This window comes from Loxodonta africana, chromosome 3 (genome assembly GCF_030014295.1).
Source record: "Loxodonta africana isolate mLoxAfr1 chromosome 3, mLoxAfr1.hap2, whole genome shotgun sequence".
Lineage (NCBI taxonomy): Eukaryota > Metazoa > Chordata > Mammalia > Proboscidea > Elephantidae > Loxodonta > Loxodonta africana.
In genome coordinates, this window is record NC_087344.1 from 98,572,996 (window position 1) to 98,593,009 (window position 20,014).

The 20,014-nt window shown below is 41.4% G+C and overlaps 1 protein-coding gene across 10 annotated transcripts in view; it reads left to right on the top strand.

Moving 5' to 3' along the window:
• The window catches only part of FGGY (FGGY carbohydrate kinase domain containing), a 566,317-nt gene that overhangs the window by 68,274 nt on the left and 478,029 nt on the right, over nucleotides 1-20,014 (top strand). For all 10 annotated transcript variants that reach the window (XM_003411156.4, XM_023549536.2, XM_064282044.1 and 7 more), the window contains one exon: nucleotides 15,300-15,451. In XM_003411156.4, the coding sequence (XP_003411204.1) occupies nucleotides 15,300-15,451 (152 nt within the window). The remainder of the gene's footprint in view (nucleotides 1-15,299; nucleotides 15,452-20,014) is intronic.

Genomic DNA, 20,014 nt, shown 5'->3' on the forward strand with positions numbered 1-20,014 from the left:
TATGCTTTGAAGTACCTTCAGTAGTAGTGGTGTTAAGTCTTCTCTGAAGGTTTGGTAGAACTCTGCAGTGAAGCCATCCGGGCCAGGGCTTTTTTTTGTTGGAAGGTTTTTGATTACCGTTTCAATCTCTTTTTTTGTTATGGGTCTATTTAGTTGTTCTACTTCTGAATGTGTTAGTTTAGGTAGGTAGTGTTTTTCCAAGAATTCATCCATTTCTTCTAGGTTTTCAAATTTGTTAGAGTACAATTTTACGTAGTAATCTGAAATGATTCTTTTAATTTCATTTGGTTCTGTTGTGATGTGGTCCTTCTCGTTTCTTATTCGGGTTATTTGTTTCCTTTCCTGTTTTTCTTTAGTCAGTCTAGCCAATGGTTTATCAATTTTGTTAATTTTTTCAAAGAACCAGCTTTTGGCTTTGTTAATTCTTTCAATTGTTTTTCTGTTCTCTAATTCATTTAGTTCAGCTCTAATTTTTATTATTTGTTTTCTTCTGGTGCCTGATGGGTTCTTTTGTTGCTCACTTTCTATTTGTTCAAGTTGTCGGGACAGTTCTCTGATTTTGGCTCTTTCTTCTTTTTGTATGTGTGCATTTATCGATATAAATTGGCCTCTGAGCACTGCTTTTGCTGTGTCCCAGAGGTTTTGATAGGAAGTATTTTCATTCTCGTTGCATTCTATGAATTTCCTTATTCCCTCCTTGATGTCTTCTATAAACCAGTCTTTTTTCAGGAGGGTGTTGTTCATTTTCCAAGTATTTGATTTCTTTTCCCTAGTTTTTCTGTTATTGATTTCTAGTTTTATTGCCTTGTGGTCTGAGAAGATGCTTTGTAATATTTAGATGTTTTGGACTCTGCAAAGGTTTGTTTTATGACCTAATATGTGGTCTATTCTAGAGAATGTTCCATGTGCGCTAGAAAAAAAAGTATATTTTGCAGCAGTTGGGTGGAGAGTTCTGTATAAGTCGATGAGGTCAAGTCGGTTGACTGTTATAAGTAGGTCTTCTGTGTCTGTATTGAGCTTCTTACTGGATGTCCTGTCCTTCTCCGAAAGTGGTGTGTTGAAGTCTCCTACTATAATTGTGGAGGTGTCTATCTCACTTTTCAATTCTGTTAAAATTTGATTTATGTATCTTGCAGCCCTGTCATTGGGTGCATAAATATTTAATATGGTTATGTCTTCCTGATCAATTGTCCCTTTTATCATTATATAGTGTCCTTCTTTATCCTTTGTGGTGGATTTAAGTCTGAAGTCTATTTTGTCAGAAATTAATATTGCTACTCCTCTTCTTTTTTGCTTATTGTTTGCTTGATATATATTTTTCCATCCTTTGAGTTTTAGTTTGTTTGTGTCTCTGAGTCTAAGGTGTGTCTCTTGTAGGCAGCATATAGATGGATCGTGTTTCTTTATCCAGTCCGTCACTCTCTGTCTCTTTATTGGTGCATTTAGTCCATTCACATTCAGCGTAATTATAGATAAATGAGTTTTTAGTGCTGTCATTTTGATGCCTTTTCATATGTGTTGTTGGCCATTTCATTTTTCCACATACTTTTTTGTGCTGAGGCGTTTTTCTTAGTAAATTGTGAGATCCTCATTTTCATAATGTTTGACTTTATGTTAGTTGAGTCGTTACGTGTTTCTTGGCTTTTATCTTGAGTTATGGAGTTGATATTCCTTTTTGTGGTTACCTTATTATTTACCCCTATTTTTCTAAGTAAAAACCTAACTTGTATCGTTCTATATCGCCTTGTATCACTCTCCATCTGGCAGTTCAGTGCCTCCTGTATTTAGTCCCTCTTTTTGATTATTGTGATCTTTTACCTATTGACTTCCTTGAGTCCCTGTTATGTGTATTCTTTTATTTATTTATTTATTTTTTAGAATTAATCTTAATTTGTTTGTTTTTGTTCTTTCCCTATTTGAGTTGATATCAGGACGTTCTGTTTTGTGACCTTGTATTGTGCTGGTACCTGATATTATTGGTCATCTGACCAAACAATCTCCTTTAGCATTTCTTGTAGCCTTGGTTTGTTTTTTGCAAATTCTCTAAACTTGTGTTTATCTGTAAATATCTTAATTTCTCCTTCATATTTCAGAGAGAGTTTTGCTGGATATATGATCCTTGGTTGGCAGTTTTTCTCCTTTAGTGCTCTGTATATGTCGTCCCATTCCGTTCTTGCCTGCATGGTTTCTGCTGAGTAGTCTGAACTTATTCTTATTGATTCTCTCTTGAAGGAAACCTTTCTTTTCTCCCTGGCTGCTTTTAAAATTTTCTCTTTATCTTTGGTTTTGGCAAGTTTGATGATAATATGTCTTGGTGTTTTTCTTTTTGAATCAATCTTAAATGGGGTTCGATGAGCATCTTGGATAGATATGCTTTCGTCTTTCATGATGTCAGGGAAGTTTTGTGTCAGGAGTTCTTCAACTATTTTCTCTGTGTTTTCTGTCCCCCCTCCCTGTTCTGGGACTCCAATCACTCGCAAGTTATCTTTCTTGATAGAGTCCCACATGATTCTTAGGGTTTCTTCATTTTTTTAAATTCTTTTATCTAATTTTTTTTTCTGCTGTGTTGGTGTTGATTTGCTGGTCCTCCAGATGTCCCAGTCTGCATTCTAATTGCTCGAGTCTGCTCCTCTGACTTCCTATTGCGTTGTCTAATTCTGTAATTTTATTGTTAATCTTTTGGATTTCTACATGCTGTCTCTCTATGGATTCTTGCAACTTATTAATTTTTCCACTATGTTTTTTAATAATCTTTTTGAGTCCTTCAACAGTTTTATCAGTGTGTTCCTTGGCTTTTTCTGCAGTTTGCCTTATTTCATTTGTGATATCTTTAAGCATTCTGTAAATTAGTTTTTTATATTCTGTAAATTAGTTTTTTATATTCTGTATCTGATAATTCCAGGATTGTATCTTCATTTGGGAAAGATTTTGATTCTTTTGTCTGGGGGGTTGGAGAAGCTGTTATGGTCTGCTTCTTTATGTGGTTTGATATGGACTGCTGTCTCCGAGCCATCACTGGGAAACTAGTTTTTCCAGAAAATCCACTAAAAAAAATGCAGTCAGATCCCTATCAGAGTTCTCCCTCTGGCTCAGGGTATTTGGATGTTAATGGAGCTGCCTGGGGAGGGTGGGGCAGGGATCAGAGAGCTAGGAGAGTAGCACCTCAGAATATAGCCAGAGTTGCTTGTCTTACTTGGAATGACTATTATATCTGAGATTTCCGCGGGGGCGTCGCCTATATGTACTGGCTGTGTGGAGATTGCCCCCGGGGGCTCTGGCCCGCTGGCGTCACGGTCAGATCCTCCGCTGTCAGCCCAGCCCCCAAGGTCAAGGCTCCCTGACTGGGACGGTGCACTCCCGACTCCAAAATCAGTTGCTGCCTCCCGGGGACTCCCCGTCCCGCCAGCCGCGTCGCGCGCCGCCCCCGCGAACCGTGTGGGATGCCCCCCCCCGGGTCAGCTCAGGAGAGCGGAGCAGCTCCCCGCGCCTGCGCCGCGACTGCGCATCCCGGCTGGGACGCCGCTCTCCCTGCTCCAAGACCAGCCACTGCCTCCCGGGGACTTCTCCCACCGGCTGTGCCGCCACGCCACCCGCGCGAACTGGGTGGGACCGCCCCGGGGTCAATTCAGGGGGATGGAGCTGGACCCCGCGCTCACGCCCCTCCCGCGCCTGCCAAAATCCCGGTGGGACGGCTCACCAGCTGGGACGCTGCTCTCCCCGCTCCAAGACCAGTCACTGCCTCCCGGGGACTTCTCCCACCAGCTGTGCCGCCGCGCCGTTCGCGCGAACTGGGTGGGCACCACCCGCGCGAACGGCTGGGCCCCCCCGGGGTCAATTCAGGGGAGTGTAGCTGCTCCCTGCGCTCGCGCCACGCCCGCTTCCCACCAAAATCCCGGCGGGATGGCTCCCCGGCTGGGACGCTGCTCTCCCTGCTCCAAGACCAGTCACTGCCTCCCGGGGACTTCTCCCACCGGCTGCGCCGCCACGCCGCCCGCGCAAACTGGCTGGGCTCCCTCCCGGGATGAGTTTGGGGGCTAGGGCTGGGCCCCTTGTCTGTGCCGTCTGCCCCCCTGGGCTCTGCCCCAAATCGGGCTCCAAAGGTCACCTGACTGGTATGCTGGCTTCTGGCTCTGAAGACAATTGCTGTCTCCCCGTATTTGTTTGTTCTCTGTCTATAAATCTGTGTTTGTTGTTCAGAGTTCGTAGATTGTTATGTATGTGATCGATTCACTTGTTTTTCCGAGTCTTTGTTGCAAGAGGGATCCGCAGTAGCATCCACCTTGTCCACCATCTTGGCCCCCTCCTCCTGGTTTGGTTTTTATGAATTCCCTAAACTTGTGTTTATCTGGAAATGTCCTAAATTCACCTTCATATTTGAGAGACAGTTTTGCTGGATGTATTATCTTGGCTGGCAATTTTTTCCTTCAATGCTTTATGTAAGTCATCCCATTGCCCCCTTGCCTTCATGGCTTCTGCTGAGTAGTCCAAGCTTATTCTTATTGACTGTTCTTTGTAGGTGACTTCATTTATCCCTAGCTGCTCTTAAAATTCTCTCTTTATCTTTGGTTTTGGCAAGTTTGATTATAATCTGTCTTGGTGACTTTCTTTTGAAATCTGCCTTATGTGGAGTTTGATGAGCATCTTGGATAGATATCTTCTCATCTTTCACAATATCAGGGATGTTTTCTGCCAACAAATCTTCAACAATTGTCTCTGTGTTTTCTCTTGTCCCTCCCTGTTCTGGTACTCTAGTCTCTCATAGGTTATTTCTCTTGATAGAGTTCTACATGATTCTTAAGTTTTCTTCATTTTTTTAATTCTTTTATCTGATTTTTCTTCAAATATATTGGTGCCAAGTGCTTTATCTTCAATCTCACCAATTCTTCCTTCCACTTGCTCAGTTCTGCTTCTCTTTCCATTGAGTTATCTAATTCTGAAATTTTATTGTTAATCTTCTAAGTTTTTGATTGCTGTCCCTCTATGGATTCTTTCAGCCTATTAAATTTTTCATTATGTTCTTGAATAACCTTTTTAATGTCTTCAGATACTTTGTGTGTTCCTTGGCTTGTTCTGCATTTTGCCTGATCTCCTTCCTAGTTTCGTTCCTGATGTCTTGATGAGTTCTGTATATTAGTGTTTTGAATTCTGCATCCGGTAACTTCAGAAAGGCATCTTCATGGAGAAGATCTGTTGGTTCTTTGTTTTGAGAGCTTGTTGAGATGATCATGGTCTGTTTCTTTAAGTGACTTGATATTGACTGTTGTCTCTGAGCCATCTATAGGTTATAGTCTTAGTTTATTTTATGTTTGCTTAATTCTAGCTTATTGTTTTGTTTTGTCTTGATATGCCCAAATGGGTTGCTTGCGTGAGCTAGCTTGATTATTTTTGCTTTTGAAGCTCTGTTCTGTCATCAGATGGCTAGAGCTTTCGTCAGGTATATCAGTCTAGGAGTCCATTTACTTTTCTCATATGAATTCAGCTCATGTGTCCAGGTAGCTATTTGTCAAGTGTGTGGTACAGGTTCTGTCCTACAGTCATAGAGGGGCAGGGGTAATTGGTGTAGGTACCGGTATCTGGTTGCAGCAGGGGCTTATGCTCTGAACAAGACAGGGGGCGGGGAAGAATCCCCCAAGTATCCGTGAGGACAGCATGTCCATGTTCTCTAGACCATATATGTAGGTGGGTTCTGCAGATGGACCAGGGGTACCCAGTGCTTTTGGTTGTAAGGACTGGGAGGTACCAGTTATCCTTGGACCCCTGTCACGTGTGGCTGGGTGATCTGAATGGAGCCTCCAGTTCTTAGGCCCCTCATGTGGGTAGGTGAGGACCCTGTTAAATAGGCAAAGTGTTGTTAAGTATCAAACACCCACCCCTTTACTGCACAGCTGAAACGTTTGCAGTCTGTCAACTGGGCCTATTTTGCTGAAATAGGCCCACACAGGCCCATGCAAGGGGGAAAGGTATTCAAAGTCCGTGGGCCATTTATGCCTGGACAGAGCTGCTTCTGTTCTGAGCTCCCCAGGTTAGTAGAGCTGTCAAATTATCTTTTCCCCCAGTTGTGAATTTATTCCCACTCCAAGGCTGCATGGATGGCTCTGGGTGCTCAGCAGGGCCTATCTCAGGCCCAGGAAAATCAGCAGCCTCTGAAGGTGGATTGGGGGCGGGGCGTGGTAAAATATATGCTAGTACTTAGCTTTTTCCGAGAGTGGAGATCTTCTTTGGTTCCGGAAGTGGGAGTAGGCTGTGCGGCTGGCTGCTTCTCCCAGAGGAAACTGCAGCCAGATGCTACTACCAGCTTGCCGCAGCTGCTCCCGGAAATCGTGCCTGAGGGTTCCCAGCCATTCAGTTCTGGCAACTCCTCTCCTCTTCTGAACCGTCTCTCCCTCCCCTGGCTGTTCAGTCCGTTTCCTAACTTTGCTTTTGAAGTTCAGGGCTCCTTACTTGTCATGTTGTTGTTAGGTGCTGTCGAGTCAGTTCCGACTCATAGTGACCCTATGCACAACAGAACAAAACACTGCCCGGTCCTGCACCATCGTTACAATTGTTGTTATGCTTGAGCCCATTGTTGCAGCTACTGTGTCAATCCACCTTGTTGAGGGTCTTCCTCTTTTCCGCTGACCCTGTACTTTGCCAAGCATGATATCCTTCTCCAGAGACTCATCCCTCCTGACAACATGTCCAAAGTATGTAAGATGCAGTTTTGCCATCCTTGCTTCTAAGGAGCATTCTGGTTGTACTTCTTCCAAGACAGATTTGTTCATTCTTCTGGCAGTCCGCGGTATATTCAATATTCTTTGCCAGCACCACAATTCAAAGGCATCAGTTCTTTGGTCTTCCTTATTCATTGTCCAGCTTTCACATGCATATGATGTGATTGAAAATACCATGGCTTGGGTCAGGCACAACTTAGTCTTCAAGGTGGCATGTTTGCTCTTGAACACTTTAAAGAGGTCTTTTGCAGCAGATTTTCCCAATGCAATGCCTCTTTTGATTTCTTGACTGCTGCTTCCATGGCTGTTGACTATGGGTCCAAGTAAAATGAAATCCTTGACAACTTCAATCTTTTCTCTGTTTATCATGATGTTGCTCATTGGTCCATTTGTGAGGTTGTTTTTTTTTTTTTTATGTTGAGGTGCAATCCATACTGAAGGCTGTGGTCTTTGATTTTCATTAGTAAGTGCTTCACGTCCTTTTCACTTTGAGCAAGCAACGTTGTGTCATCTGCATAACTCAGGTTGTTAATGAGTCTTCCTCCAGTCCTGATGCCCCGTTCTTCTTCATATAGTCCAGCTTCTTGTATTATTTGCTCAGCATACACATTGAACAGGTATGGTGAAAGAATACAACTCTGAGGCACATCTTTCCTGACTTTAAACCATGCAGCATCCCCTTGTTCCATCTGAATAACTGCCTCTTGATCTGTGTAAAGGTTCCTCATGAGCACAATTAAGTGTTCTGGAATTCCCATTCTTCACAATGTTATCCATAATTTGTTATGATCCACACAGTCAAATGCCTTTTCATAGTCAACGAAACACAGGTAAAGATTCTTCTGGTATTCTCTGTTTTCAGCCAGGATCCATCTGACATCAGCAATGATATCCCTGGTTCCACGTCCTCTTCTGAAACTGGCCTGAATTTCTGGCAGTGCCTTGTCGATATACTGCTGCAAGTGTTTTTGAATGATCTTCAGCAAAATTTTGCTTGCATGTGATATTAATGATATTGTTTTATAATTTCCACATTTGATTGGATCGCCTTTCTTGGGAAGAGGCATAAATATGGATCTTTTCCGGTCAGTTGGCCAGGAACCTGTCTTCCATGTTTCTTGGCATAGATGAGTTAGCACCTCCAAAGCTGCATCTGTTTGTTGAAACATCTCAATTGATATTCCATCAATTCCTGGAGCCTTGTTTTTCACCAATGCCTTCAGAGCAGCTTGGACTTCTTTCTGCAGTACCATCGGTTCCTGATCATATGCTACCTCTTGAAATGGCTGAACATCAGCTAATTCTTTTTGGTATAATGACTCTGTGTATTCTTTCCATCTTCTTTTGATGCTTCCTGCATCGTCTAATATTTTCCCCTTAGAATCCTTCACTATTGCAATTTGAGGCTTTAATTTTTTCTTCAGTTCTTTTAGCTTGAGAAACACCAAGCATTTTCTTCCCTTTGGTTTTCCATTTCCAGCTCTTTGCGCATGTCATCATAATACCTTACTTTGTCTTCTTGAGATGCCCTTTGAAATCTTGTTCAGTTCTTTTACTTCATTAATTCTTTCTTTTGCTTTAGCTGCTGGATGTTTGAAAGCAAGTTTCAGTCTCCTCCAACATCCATCTTGGTCTTTTCTTTCTTTCCTGTCTTTTCAGTGACCTCTTGCTTTCTTCATGTATGATGTCTTTGATGTTAATCCACAACTCGTCCAGTCTTCTATCACCAGTGTTCAGTGCATCAAATCTGTTCTTCAGATGGTCTCTAAATTCAGGTGGGATATACTCAAGGCCATATTTTGGCTCTTGTGAACTTGCTCTGATTTTCTTCAGTCTCAGCTTGAACTTGCATATGAGCAATTGATGGTCTGTTCCACAGTTGGCCCTGGGCCTGGTTCTGATTGATGATATTGATCTTTTCCATCATCTCTTTCCACAGATGTAGTCATTTTGATTTCTGTGTGTTCCATCTGACGAGGTCCATGTGTATTGTCTCTGTTTATGTTGATGAAAGAAGGTATTTGCTTGTCATAAATATACTTGTTTCACTTGTGTTTTCGGGTCTTGTTGTAAATGGGATGGCAGGAAGCGTTTGGGTATTCTGCCATCTTGGCCCTGCCTCTAGATGATTTTTTAAATGAGCACAGTACTTACAGGTGATATTGATTATTTAGCTTTAGGGTGACCTCAAGGGTTAGTTTTGGTTCAAGGTTTAAAGAGTATCTCAGGGCAATAGTTTTGGGGAGTCCACCAGTCTCAACCATTTTTTTTTTAAGATTTTGAGCTTCTCTTTTTTCTCCCATTGGCTTATGTTCCATCTATTGTGGCCCTGTTTAGCATGGTTGGTAGTGGTAGCTGGGTACCATCTAGTTCTTCTAGTCTCAGGGTAGATGATGACATGGTTCTTGTAGGCTGTTAGTCCTGTACACTAGTTTCTTCCTTGAGACTTTATTTTTCTTCTTTCTTTTATGCTTTGGTTGAGTAGAGACCAATAGTTGTATGTTAAATGGCTGCTCACAAGCTTTTAAAACCCCAAACCAGGATGTAGAATATAACTCTATGAACTATATTATGCCAGTTGTCCAAGATGTCCTAAGAGAGTATGATTCTAATCTTTGAAACCAGAAAATTAATCCTGTGAGGTGTTTGGATATGTCTAAGAAGTACCTGTAACTATGTAGGAGCACCTTTCTTAATTGGTGGGTGTGGTGTAGTAGGGCACAGAGGGACAGTGAAATTAGAGTCAGACCAGGACCACATCTCAGCTTTGCTACTGCTGAGCCATGACACATTGGGTGAATCATTTAACCTTGCGTATCTGTTTTCTCCTCTGAAAGAATTGGCATAATGAAATAGTTTATGTAGCTTTGCTGTGAGAATGTGAGAGTTTGACAACTAAATGTTCAGAAAAGTTTTTTACTTTAGGTTATGAATTCCTCAATTTAAGGGAATGTATTTTACTCATTTAAAAAATTATTATTATTATTTTTTATTTTACTCATTTCAGTGGACCTAGTGCCTACAAGACTGATTATTATAAATATGTGTTGAAAAAGTATACGAATGGATGAATGGTTAGAACTATGAATGAACAGTAATTATGAGAAGCAGCTTTACATGTATGTGTGTATATATATGAAAATAAAAATACGTATGTAAACTTAGCTATAAATATAAATGTACATCAATACATATGAGCTAATATTTATTTTCCTTTCTTCTCGCCACGTACATAAGTACCTACCATGTGGCAAGCCCTGTCTTTTTAGTACTGAAGCTTCCAAGATGAGTAGGAAATTGTCCTTGTTCTTCCTGGCTCAGGTGGCTTTGTTCTGGCCCAGCAGGGTAGGGCAGCTTCAATGTGGGTCACTTCAGAGGGCAGAGGCCACAGAATGGTGATGAACAAACAGACCTCAGCCCAGTAGCGGCAGGTATTCTCTAATTAGGATATGGGGCTAGCCATGGAGCTGGTGCTTTGGGCAGCAGTCAGTCGGTGCTCCCCTTATTGGCTTTATTAAATAGAGTTCAGCTGATGATGATCTGTATGTTAGGGATGCTGTAGGAGGAATTCTCACTTTGGGTGGAACTTTAGACATTAATTATTATACAATTAAAAGACTCTGTACCTTCTACCCTGCTAAAATATATGGTTTTTAACCTTGACTGTACATTTGAATCAACTGAGAATCTTCTAAAAATCAACAATTCCTGAGTCACACTTCTAAAATTTATATTCAGTTGGTTTGGTTGGGGCTAGGGTATTGGCATATTTAAAAAGTGCCCAAGGTAATTCTAGTTTGTGGAGAATCACTGGCCAGACAACCATACAGACAACCACAATATCGGGAACAAGGACACTTCGAGGGGAAGGAGAGTGTTCCTTGTTAAGCCTGCTTAAATACGAATCCTCTCTGATGTCGCATTTTTTCTCCTTGTAGGTTGAATTGCTTCCTGTTAACAGGCCCTCTATTAAAAGGGTAGCTAGGTTGCAACCCTAATAAGTGATGAAATAACTAAAAGGTTAAAATGTACCCATTCATCAAAAGCATCCAGGTGTAGATGCCCCTCACTAGTTTCTTGCTTTTCAACAGATTATATTAAAGTAGCTTAAAGACTCTTTAAAGACCATTTCTACCAGCATGGCAGCAAAAATTCTTGATTGAATGTTGTACTTATGAGGAGTGAAGAGTGGGGTCAGGAGATTACTGGTAACCCCAGTTACCATTAAAGGCAAAACAGATAAAAGTCTTGTCATTTTTAGATGTTAACTAAAAAATGAAAAACAAACAAACAAAAAATGCAAGTAAATTAAGTATTATAGTTTAAGAACACTAAGCAGTACCCCAAAACAGTACTGTATGATAAAATAGTCTTATGGTTAATAGGTTCTTGTCTGGTCCTTCTTGCTTCGAAGATTAGAACAGCACCTGGGCTGGACAAGGGTGCAGTTGCTCTGCATCCCAAGTCTGATTCCTTCCAGCTCAGAGCCTCACTTTGGTTCGGTCATCACAGCTACAGGGGTTCTTGGGAGGGAGAGGAACCAAGGGTGATAATTTACTACCTAGGCTACTCTGTGCAACAGAACCATGGTATGTAAATGTTCTTGCTGATTGATAGTCATCTTTTTCCCTCTGTAAACCCTGGTGGCATAGTGGTTAAGTGCTACAGCTACTAACCAGGAGGTCGGCAGTTTGAATCCACCAGGTGCTCCTTGGAAACTCTATGGGTTGCTGTGAGTCAGAATTGACTCAATGGCAACGGGTTTGGTTTTGGTTTTGGTTTTTTTGGACAGGAGATTGCCAGTAACCCCGCTCACCATCAAAATCGATGCGTAGAATACAGGAGGTGTTCAAAATATTAATTGAATGAGTAAATAAATGGATGAATAATTTACCTAGTGGTAAGCTGACTGTGTTGTTGTTCGTTGTCATCAAGTTGATTCCAACTCATGGCAATCCCATGAGTGCAGAGTAGGACTGCTCCATAGGGTTTTCAAGGCTGCGGCCTTTCAGAAGCAGATCATCATGCATGTCTCCCAAGGTGCCTCTGGGTGGGTTGGAACTACCAACCTTTTGGCCAGTAGTTGAGCACTTAACTGTTTGCCCCACCCAGGGACTCCTTAGTAAGCTGACTGTATAACCCAAATTCTGCTCTGCTGAATTGCCTCCAGTTCTCTTAAAATACCTTATCTTCTCTGACCTGTGCCCGGTTTGTTTCACATGCTGTCTCTATTGTGTAGAAACTTCTTTCCCCACTCTTCTTTTACTTGGCTAATTAATGGCTAGTGATCTCAGAAGTAACTAAAGCTCTTGTCTCTCGAAGGCTCTCTGTGTGGCCTCTCTGTGCTCTTCCACTATATTCTTATGTCCAGGATTTCTGTTAGGACAGTCCCTGTTGCCGTCGAGTCCGTTCTAACTCATAACGACCCTACAGGACAGAGTAGAACTGCCGCATAGGGTTTCCAAGGAGTGCCTGGTGGATTTGAACTGCTCACCTTTTGGTTAGCAGCCATAGCTCTTAACCACCACACCACCAGGATTTCCTTTAGGACAGTCAACACACTTTAAACAGTTTTTTTTTCCATTTAACTACATGCTCCATAAAGGCAGGAACTGTATCCCAGCATCCAACCATGTCCCTGGCATGTAGTAGATGATTAATAAAAGCCTAAATGAATATTCAGTTAAGTCATTTATTTGTGATTTCTATGAGAACTGAGAAAGGATTGACTTTTCAGTCTTTGTCTAAAATGAATATTATTAATCATAAGTACAATAACATAGTCAATTCTGTTCAGTTCTCATTGTGTTGTTCTGATTGCTTTTTGAGAGCCTCTTTATGTAGAGGCAGTAGTAGCCGATTGGCCTGTCTTTATTAAAGTTGGAAGTTTACCAACAGGTGTTTGTGTCTTGAAGCAGCTACAGATACATTCTCTGCAGTAGTTTTGAAAACCACTCAAGTGACTCTAACTTGCAACTAGGGTTGAAAACCAGAGCTTAAAGCAATTTTGTTGTACAGTAGGATCAATCTCGTTAAAAAAAAAAATAAGTTTTTTCATGTCTCTGTGGAAGGTCTCGTGTACTTTGTTGTATTTGCTAAATATTACTGTTGTTCGAGTAGCTTTTGTGAGACCTGAAATCTCAGACCAGTTTTCAGGTAAGACCAGTAACTCTGTGCCTTACCCCATTATGATGATGATGACCTCATTTGGATATTTTCTTAGGTGGGCTTGTTTTTTCAAAGCTATTATATATATGGAAGAGCAAATAAATTAAAAAACAAAACAGAACAACAACAATGTCATTCGTACCTACTACTGACACCAAAAAACCCAACCAGTTGCCGTCTAGTCGCTTCCGACTCATTGTGATCCCATGTGTTTCAGACTAGAACTGTGCTCAGGAGGGTTTTCAGTGGCTGATTTTTCAGAAGTAGATCACCAGGCCTTTCATCTGAGGCACCTCTGGGTGGACTTGAACCTCCAACGTTTTAGTTAGTAGTGAGTGCATTGACTATTTGTACCACCCAGGGACACCCTGTACTGAGGATAAACAGATGAAATTTTGCCATATTTGCCTCAGGTCATTTTTTTCAGTAAAGAACTACTTGACGTTTTAGCCCTACTCCTTCTTTCCTCACTTTTCTGTTTCCTCCAGGTAACCATTCTCCTATAGTTGGTGCTTACAAACAAGTTGTTTTTGTGCTTTCACTGCATATGTAAATACCTATTACAAACAGCAATATATATTTTGTGTGTTTTTGATTTTTCCAGCTGATGTCATTATCCATGCTGATATGCATATGTTGCTCTAATTTGTTTTACCAATTTATTTATCCATTCTCTACGGAGACCTAGTTCCAAAGTCCACTTCATGCATTTCCCAACTATGATCCACTAGGCTTGTCTTCAGCCTCTGAGTCTCACTTGGTCTTTGAAAAATGATGACAATAATACTTACATTATAGGATTGTTTTGAGGATTAATTGAGATTATAGGCATAAAATGTTTAGCAAGATGTTTGGGAGACAGACAGATACACATACACACAAAGCTTTGTAAACATTTGCTACTGGCAAAGTTTTATTGTTACTGCAGTTATTTTTCCATCAAATAAAATAATGCCTAGCTCAATAGTTGCTGGCTCCTTTTTTACTTTTCCTCCTTATAATCTCCCAGATGTAGTCATTGGTATTCTCCCCATTATGCCATGTGAGGAAACAGAGAATGCAAAAGGAATACTGGCTTGTCCATCATTACATGATAAACTAACAGAGGTTGAGGAAGGGACAGTCAGTTACTCAGGGACCTACAGGGTGGTAGAGGTAAGATGTGAGGGGGCAGTGTCATGCTTGTTTTCCAAATGGTTTTAAGTTCTGTTCCTTATGATTTACTCCTCCTGAGGGCCTACTGTGTGATAGGTACTTGCCATAGCCTATATGTGCATTAACTTAGGTTCAATGAATGAAAGAACTCAGTTGATTCTTATATGCTATTAAAAAACAACAACAACAAAAAAACCCAAACCTGTTGTTATCAAGTTGATTCTGACACATAGCAATCCTATAGGACAGAGTAGAACTGCTCCATAGGGTTTCCAAGGAATAGCTGGTGGATTTCAACTGCCGACCTTTTGGTTAACAGCTGAGCTCTTAACCACTGTACCACCAGGGCTCCTTATATGCTATTAGGTCAATAATATTATTATCCCAATTTAATAGACAAGAGCACTGACGCTAAGAAAAGTTTGATAATATATCTCCGTCTGTAACTGAAAGGGAGCTTGGTGGCACAGTGTTTAAGAACTTGGCTGCTAACCAAAAGGTCGGCACTTGGAATCCACCAGCTGCTGCTTGGAAGCCCTCTGAGATAGTTCTGCTCTGTCCTGTAGGGTCACTATGCGTCAGAATCGAGTCCACAGCAACAGGTTTGATTTTTTTTGGTAACTGAGTCAGCATTCCTCTCTAGGTATGCCTGCTTCCAAAGCTCTCCACTCCACCAAACAAACTACAGTAACCGAATGAGGAAAAAACACCTTCATTAACTAATTTCAACTAAATTTTCTAGTGGGAACATAGCAGGTTAAAAAAAAAAAAATCGTGTAGCTTTTAGTTGTATCATACCATCAAAATATTTGTCCTGACCATATTTTAAAAAAAAAAAAAAAAAATTAGAGACAACCAAATTTAAAAAGCCCAAGTACTATTTCAAGCTCATTTCGTAGGCTCGTTTTCTGAATACGTATGCCCAGAAGAGTTTTTCTAGAACAGAAAGGGACAGAAAAAGAGGAAGAGAAGTTTAGAGAGAGAGAATGAATGCTAATATAACAAACTGGCAGATCTTGACTGGTTTTAGTTTAGATTTTTAGCCCTGGGGCTATGTGCAAAGAATAGGTTGCTTGTTGGTAATCTGAAACTTGGGTAAAATGTATTTATCAGCCTTCGTGGTGGACCTTTCAGTTTGTTCATTTTTGAGATATAAAATTATATCAGAAACTGTACAGCTTTTTGCTTTTGAGGACTCCTTAACTGCTGCCTTGGTTTAGAAGGAAAATAATGCGTCAATCCTCATCTCTTTCTCGTTTATGTTAGGGGATTCCTGTCGAAATATCATCATGTGGCTAGATCACCGAGCCGTGAGTCAGGTCCACAGGATCAATGAAACCAAGCACAGTGTCCTCCAGTACGTTGGGGGTGTGATGTCTGTGGAAATGCAGGCCCCGAAGCTTCTGTGGCTAAAAGAGGTGAGTGCATGACATTGAGGAGAGGCTGATATCAATAGTGGGTGGTTCCATTTATTATGGACCTGTGCATACCTCACACCATGCTAAGTATGTTATATTTGATTTTTCTCAGTTACTTTCTTTGGAGGATTGATCCCATTTTATTGAATAACTGGTTGTTGTTGAGTCAATTCCTACTCGTGTGTCAGAGTACAACTGTGCTCCATGGTTTCAGGTGCTGATTTATTGATTAGGTTGCAGTTAAATTACTGCTGTTTTTAAATGCTTAACTAATGCCAGGCATTATGATAAGTATTTCACACAAGATTGAATCTAACAACGACCTGTGAGGTAGATTCTTTTGTCTTGGTTTTGTAGACAAGAAAAGGAAAACTCAGAGACATTAACCAGCTCACTCAAAGTGACAAAATAAATACCTGACTGCAGTGCAGTGAATTATCTAATATGGCCCTTTTAGCCACTTATGGTTTTGTGATTCCCACAAAATGATTGGGTGGAACTATGCAAATAAGGTGCTTATGATTCACCAAGGGGGTTGGACGGCCTACTAATAAAGCAAATAAGGTACATGGAACCCTTGCAGGGTTGTTGTTGTTGTTTTAGGTGCCGTTGAGTTGGTTCCAGCTCATAGTGACCCTGAGTACAACAGAACAAAACACTACTTGGTCCTGTGCCATCCTCACAATCGTTATACGTGAGCCCATTGTTGCAGCCACTGTGTCAGCCCATTTTGTTGTGGGTGTTCCTCTTTTTTGTTGACCCTCTACTTTACCAGGAAACCCTAATGGTATAGTGGTTAAGTGCTACAGCTGCTAACCGAAAGGCCAGCAGTTCGAATCCACTAGGCGCTCCTTGGAAACTCTATGGGGTAGTTCTACTCTGTCCTGTAGGGTCGCTATAAGTCAGAATTGACTTGAGGGCAGTAGGTTTTTTTTTTTTCTTTTGTCTACTTTACCAAGCATGACGTTGTTCTCCAGGAACTGATGCCTCTTGATAACATGCCCAAAGTATGTGAGACACAGTCTCGCCGTTCTTGCTTCTAAGGAGCAATCTGGTTGTACTTGTTCCAAGACAGATTTTTTCATTCTTTTGGCAGTCCAGGGTATATTCAGTATTCTTTGCCAACACCACAATCAATTCTTCTTTGGTCTCCCTTATTCATCATCCGGTTTTCACATGCATGAGGCGATTAGAACACCATGAGTTGGGTCAGGCGCACCTTAGTCTTCAAGGTGACATCTTTGCTTTTAAACACTTTAAAGAGGTCTTTTGCTGCAGATTTGCCCAATGCAATGTGTTGTTTGATTTCTTGACTGTTGCTTCCATGGGTGTTGATTATAGATCCAAGTAAAATTAAATCCTTAACAACTTCATTCTTTTCTCCATTTATCATGATGTTGTTTATTGGTCCAGTTGTGAGGATTTTTGTTTTCTTTATGTTGAGGTGCAATCCATACTGAAGGCTGTGGTCTTTGATCTTCATCAGAAAGTGCTTCAAATCCTCTTCACTTTCAGCAAGCAAGGTTGTGTCATCTGCATATCACAGGTTGTTAATGAGTCTCCCTCCAAGCCTGATGCCCTGTTCCTCTTCACATAGTCCAGCTTCTTGGGTTATTTGTTCAGCGCATAGATTGAATAAGTATGATGAAAGAATACAACCCTGATACACACCTTCTCTGACTTTAAACTACACAGTATCCCCTTGTTCTGTCTGAATAAGTGCTTCTTGATCTATGTACAGGTTCCTTATGGGCACAATTAAGTGTCTATAATTTGTTATGATCCACACAGTCGAATGTCTTTGCGTAGTCAGTAAAACACAGGTAAACATCTTTTTGGTATTCTCTGCTTTCAACCAGGATCCATCTGACATCAGCAATGATATCGCTGGTTCCACGTCCTCTTCTGAATTCAGCTTGAATTTTTGGTAGTTGCCTGTCAATGTACTGCTGCAATTGCTTTTGAATGATCTTCAGCAAAATTTTACTTGTGTGTGATATTGATACTGTTTGATAATTTCTGCATTTGATGGGGTTACCTTTCTTGGGAATAGGCACAAATATGGATCTCTTCCAGTCGGTCAGCCAGGTAGCTTCCAAATTTCTTGGCATAAGCAAATGAGCACTTCTTCTGCTGCATCTGTTTGTCAAAACATCTCAGTTTATATTGCATCAATTCCTGGATCCTTGTTTTTTGCCAGTGCCTTCAGTGCAGCTTGGACTTCTTCCTTCAGTGCCATGCATTCCTGATTGTAGGGGTGGGACTATGCAGATAAGTTATATCAACCCTAATAGGGGATTGGTCAGTTTCGCCACTCTGCAAGGCTTGAAGGAAGTCAATTCCAGAAGTGGATGGAGTGAAGACCTCACTACCATCAAGAAGAGCCAGGAGTGGAGTGTGTCCTTTGGACCCACGGTCCCTGTACTGAGAATGTACTAGACCCAGGAGACAGAGAGGGAGCTGTTAATGCCAGAGATGGTTTAAGGTGGTGAGAATCAGTGGCAGAGAAACAATGGCAGTGGAACCAGGAAACTGGCACGAGACAGTACAGTAGGCTTCCTAGCCCATGGAGAGAGGCAGCTACAGTGGGAGTACCAGCCCACAAAGTGAGAGAGCTGAGCATCTTTGGGCGCTTATCGGTGGAGCTAAGTGCTGTAAAAAAGAGTTGTAACACTTGCCTGAGCAAGGAAATGGCCAGGCTGAGGTCCTGACTGAAGAACTGTATCCTGAGTCATTCTCCTGAATTGTAACCTGTTGCTTCCATAATAAACCCCATAACTGTGAGTCTGGTCTGGGAGTTCTGTGTTGCCATTGCAATGAATTATTGAACCCATCAGAGAAGTAGAGAGTACCATGGGAGGGATAGTTGGTGTCAGAATCAGTAAAAAACTTGGAGAGAGGAGGTATGTCTGACTTCCACCTGATAGGAATCAGCTTTGGGCTGATGTTGATCTTGATTCTTTCTCCTTCTCCTTATGAAGTTAGAGGAGGCCTGATGCTGTTGTACAATTTTTTACAGTGACAGAGTCAGAATTTGAACCTAAGACTGGCTGACACCAAAATCATTTCTCTTAATATCTTGTACTGTACTTAAGTTCAGAGAGGTTAATTTCCCTTCCAATTAGAAGGTAGTAGAGCTGGGTTTTAAATCCATATTTCTGACAACAACCTTCTTATTCTATAGACTTTGGCTCCAAATTATTAGTCTTTGGCCTTTTTGACATTTTAAGGTATCCCTTTCTCATCTCACCTGAACTTGAGTTTCCACATCCTGAATGATATGGTGCTCTCTGGTCGAGGGACTTGCAGGTGGTTCCCATTTCCAGATGTTAGGACTCCTTTATGAAGTGTGGAGAGTGGTGATGTCAGCTTAATGGTTCCCATTAGAGATGGATGTGTGAGAAAGTTCAAGTCCTCTGGGAATCTCAAGGGCTTGAAAGCCCCGGAGGAGAGAATTCATCTAACGAGCAAGACCTGGTGTGATTCATTTACTGGCTATAAGTTTGAGGTGGGCAGAGTCTTCAGTCACTCAAATTGTGTATGGGGGTGGGAGGAGCTTAAAGGTGCAGAGGACTTGTCCCATGATCGCTACTGTGGGGCAAAAGAGGGGGGTAAACAAGGTGGGCTTCAGTAAATAAAGCAGGTTTGGCTTATTATCTGTTTTACATACTGGATTTGTTTCGTACATTTTCAATTTGCAGAAAGGCCTCTGTAGTTGATAAGAGTTTGAAAACATGCAGTGTCGTAGGAGTCGTTGGTTTCAGGAGGCTAATTCTGACTATGTTAACAACACATTGTGGGCAAAGCAATTCTCATCCCGGGCCTCACTTTTTCCATCAGTTCGAAAACGTGATCCAAATATATGCCTGTGACTGAAATACAAATCAGGATATAAAGCCAACTGCTTACTCTGCCCCCACGCTCTGCTATGTGTTTTATAGGCATGAATTGTTTTAATCCCAACAAGCTCTGCATGGTACACTGAGGCTGAGAGAGAGGTTATATAACCCTCCAAACAGATGGTACATGCAAGTAAAAGCTGGACAATGAAAAAAGAAAACAGGAGAAAAATTGATGCATCTGAACTGTGGTGCTGGCAAAGAATGTTAAATATTCCATAGACTACCAGAAGAACAAACGGGTTAGTTTTAGAAGAAATAAAACTGGAATGAATGCTCCATAGAAATGAGGATGATGAAACTTCTTCTTGCTTACTTTAGATACATCATCAGGAAACACCAATCTCTAGGAACAAAAAAAAAACGTATTTGGTAGAAACTCAAACAAAACCTATTGCTGTTGAGTCAACTTTGACTTGTAGCAACCCTGTAGGATAGAGTAGAACTGCCCCATAGGGTTTCCAAGGCTGTAATCTTTAAGGAAGCCTACTGCCACATCTTTCTCCTTCAGAGCAGCTAGTGTGTTCAAACCGCCGAGCACTTAACCACTACCCTACTGGGGCCCCTCTCATATTTGGTAGAGCAAAATGAGGGAAACTCTCAGTGACATGGATTGACACAATAGCCACAACAATGGCTCAAACATACCAAAGATCATGAAGAT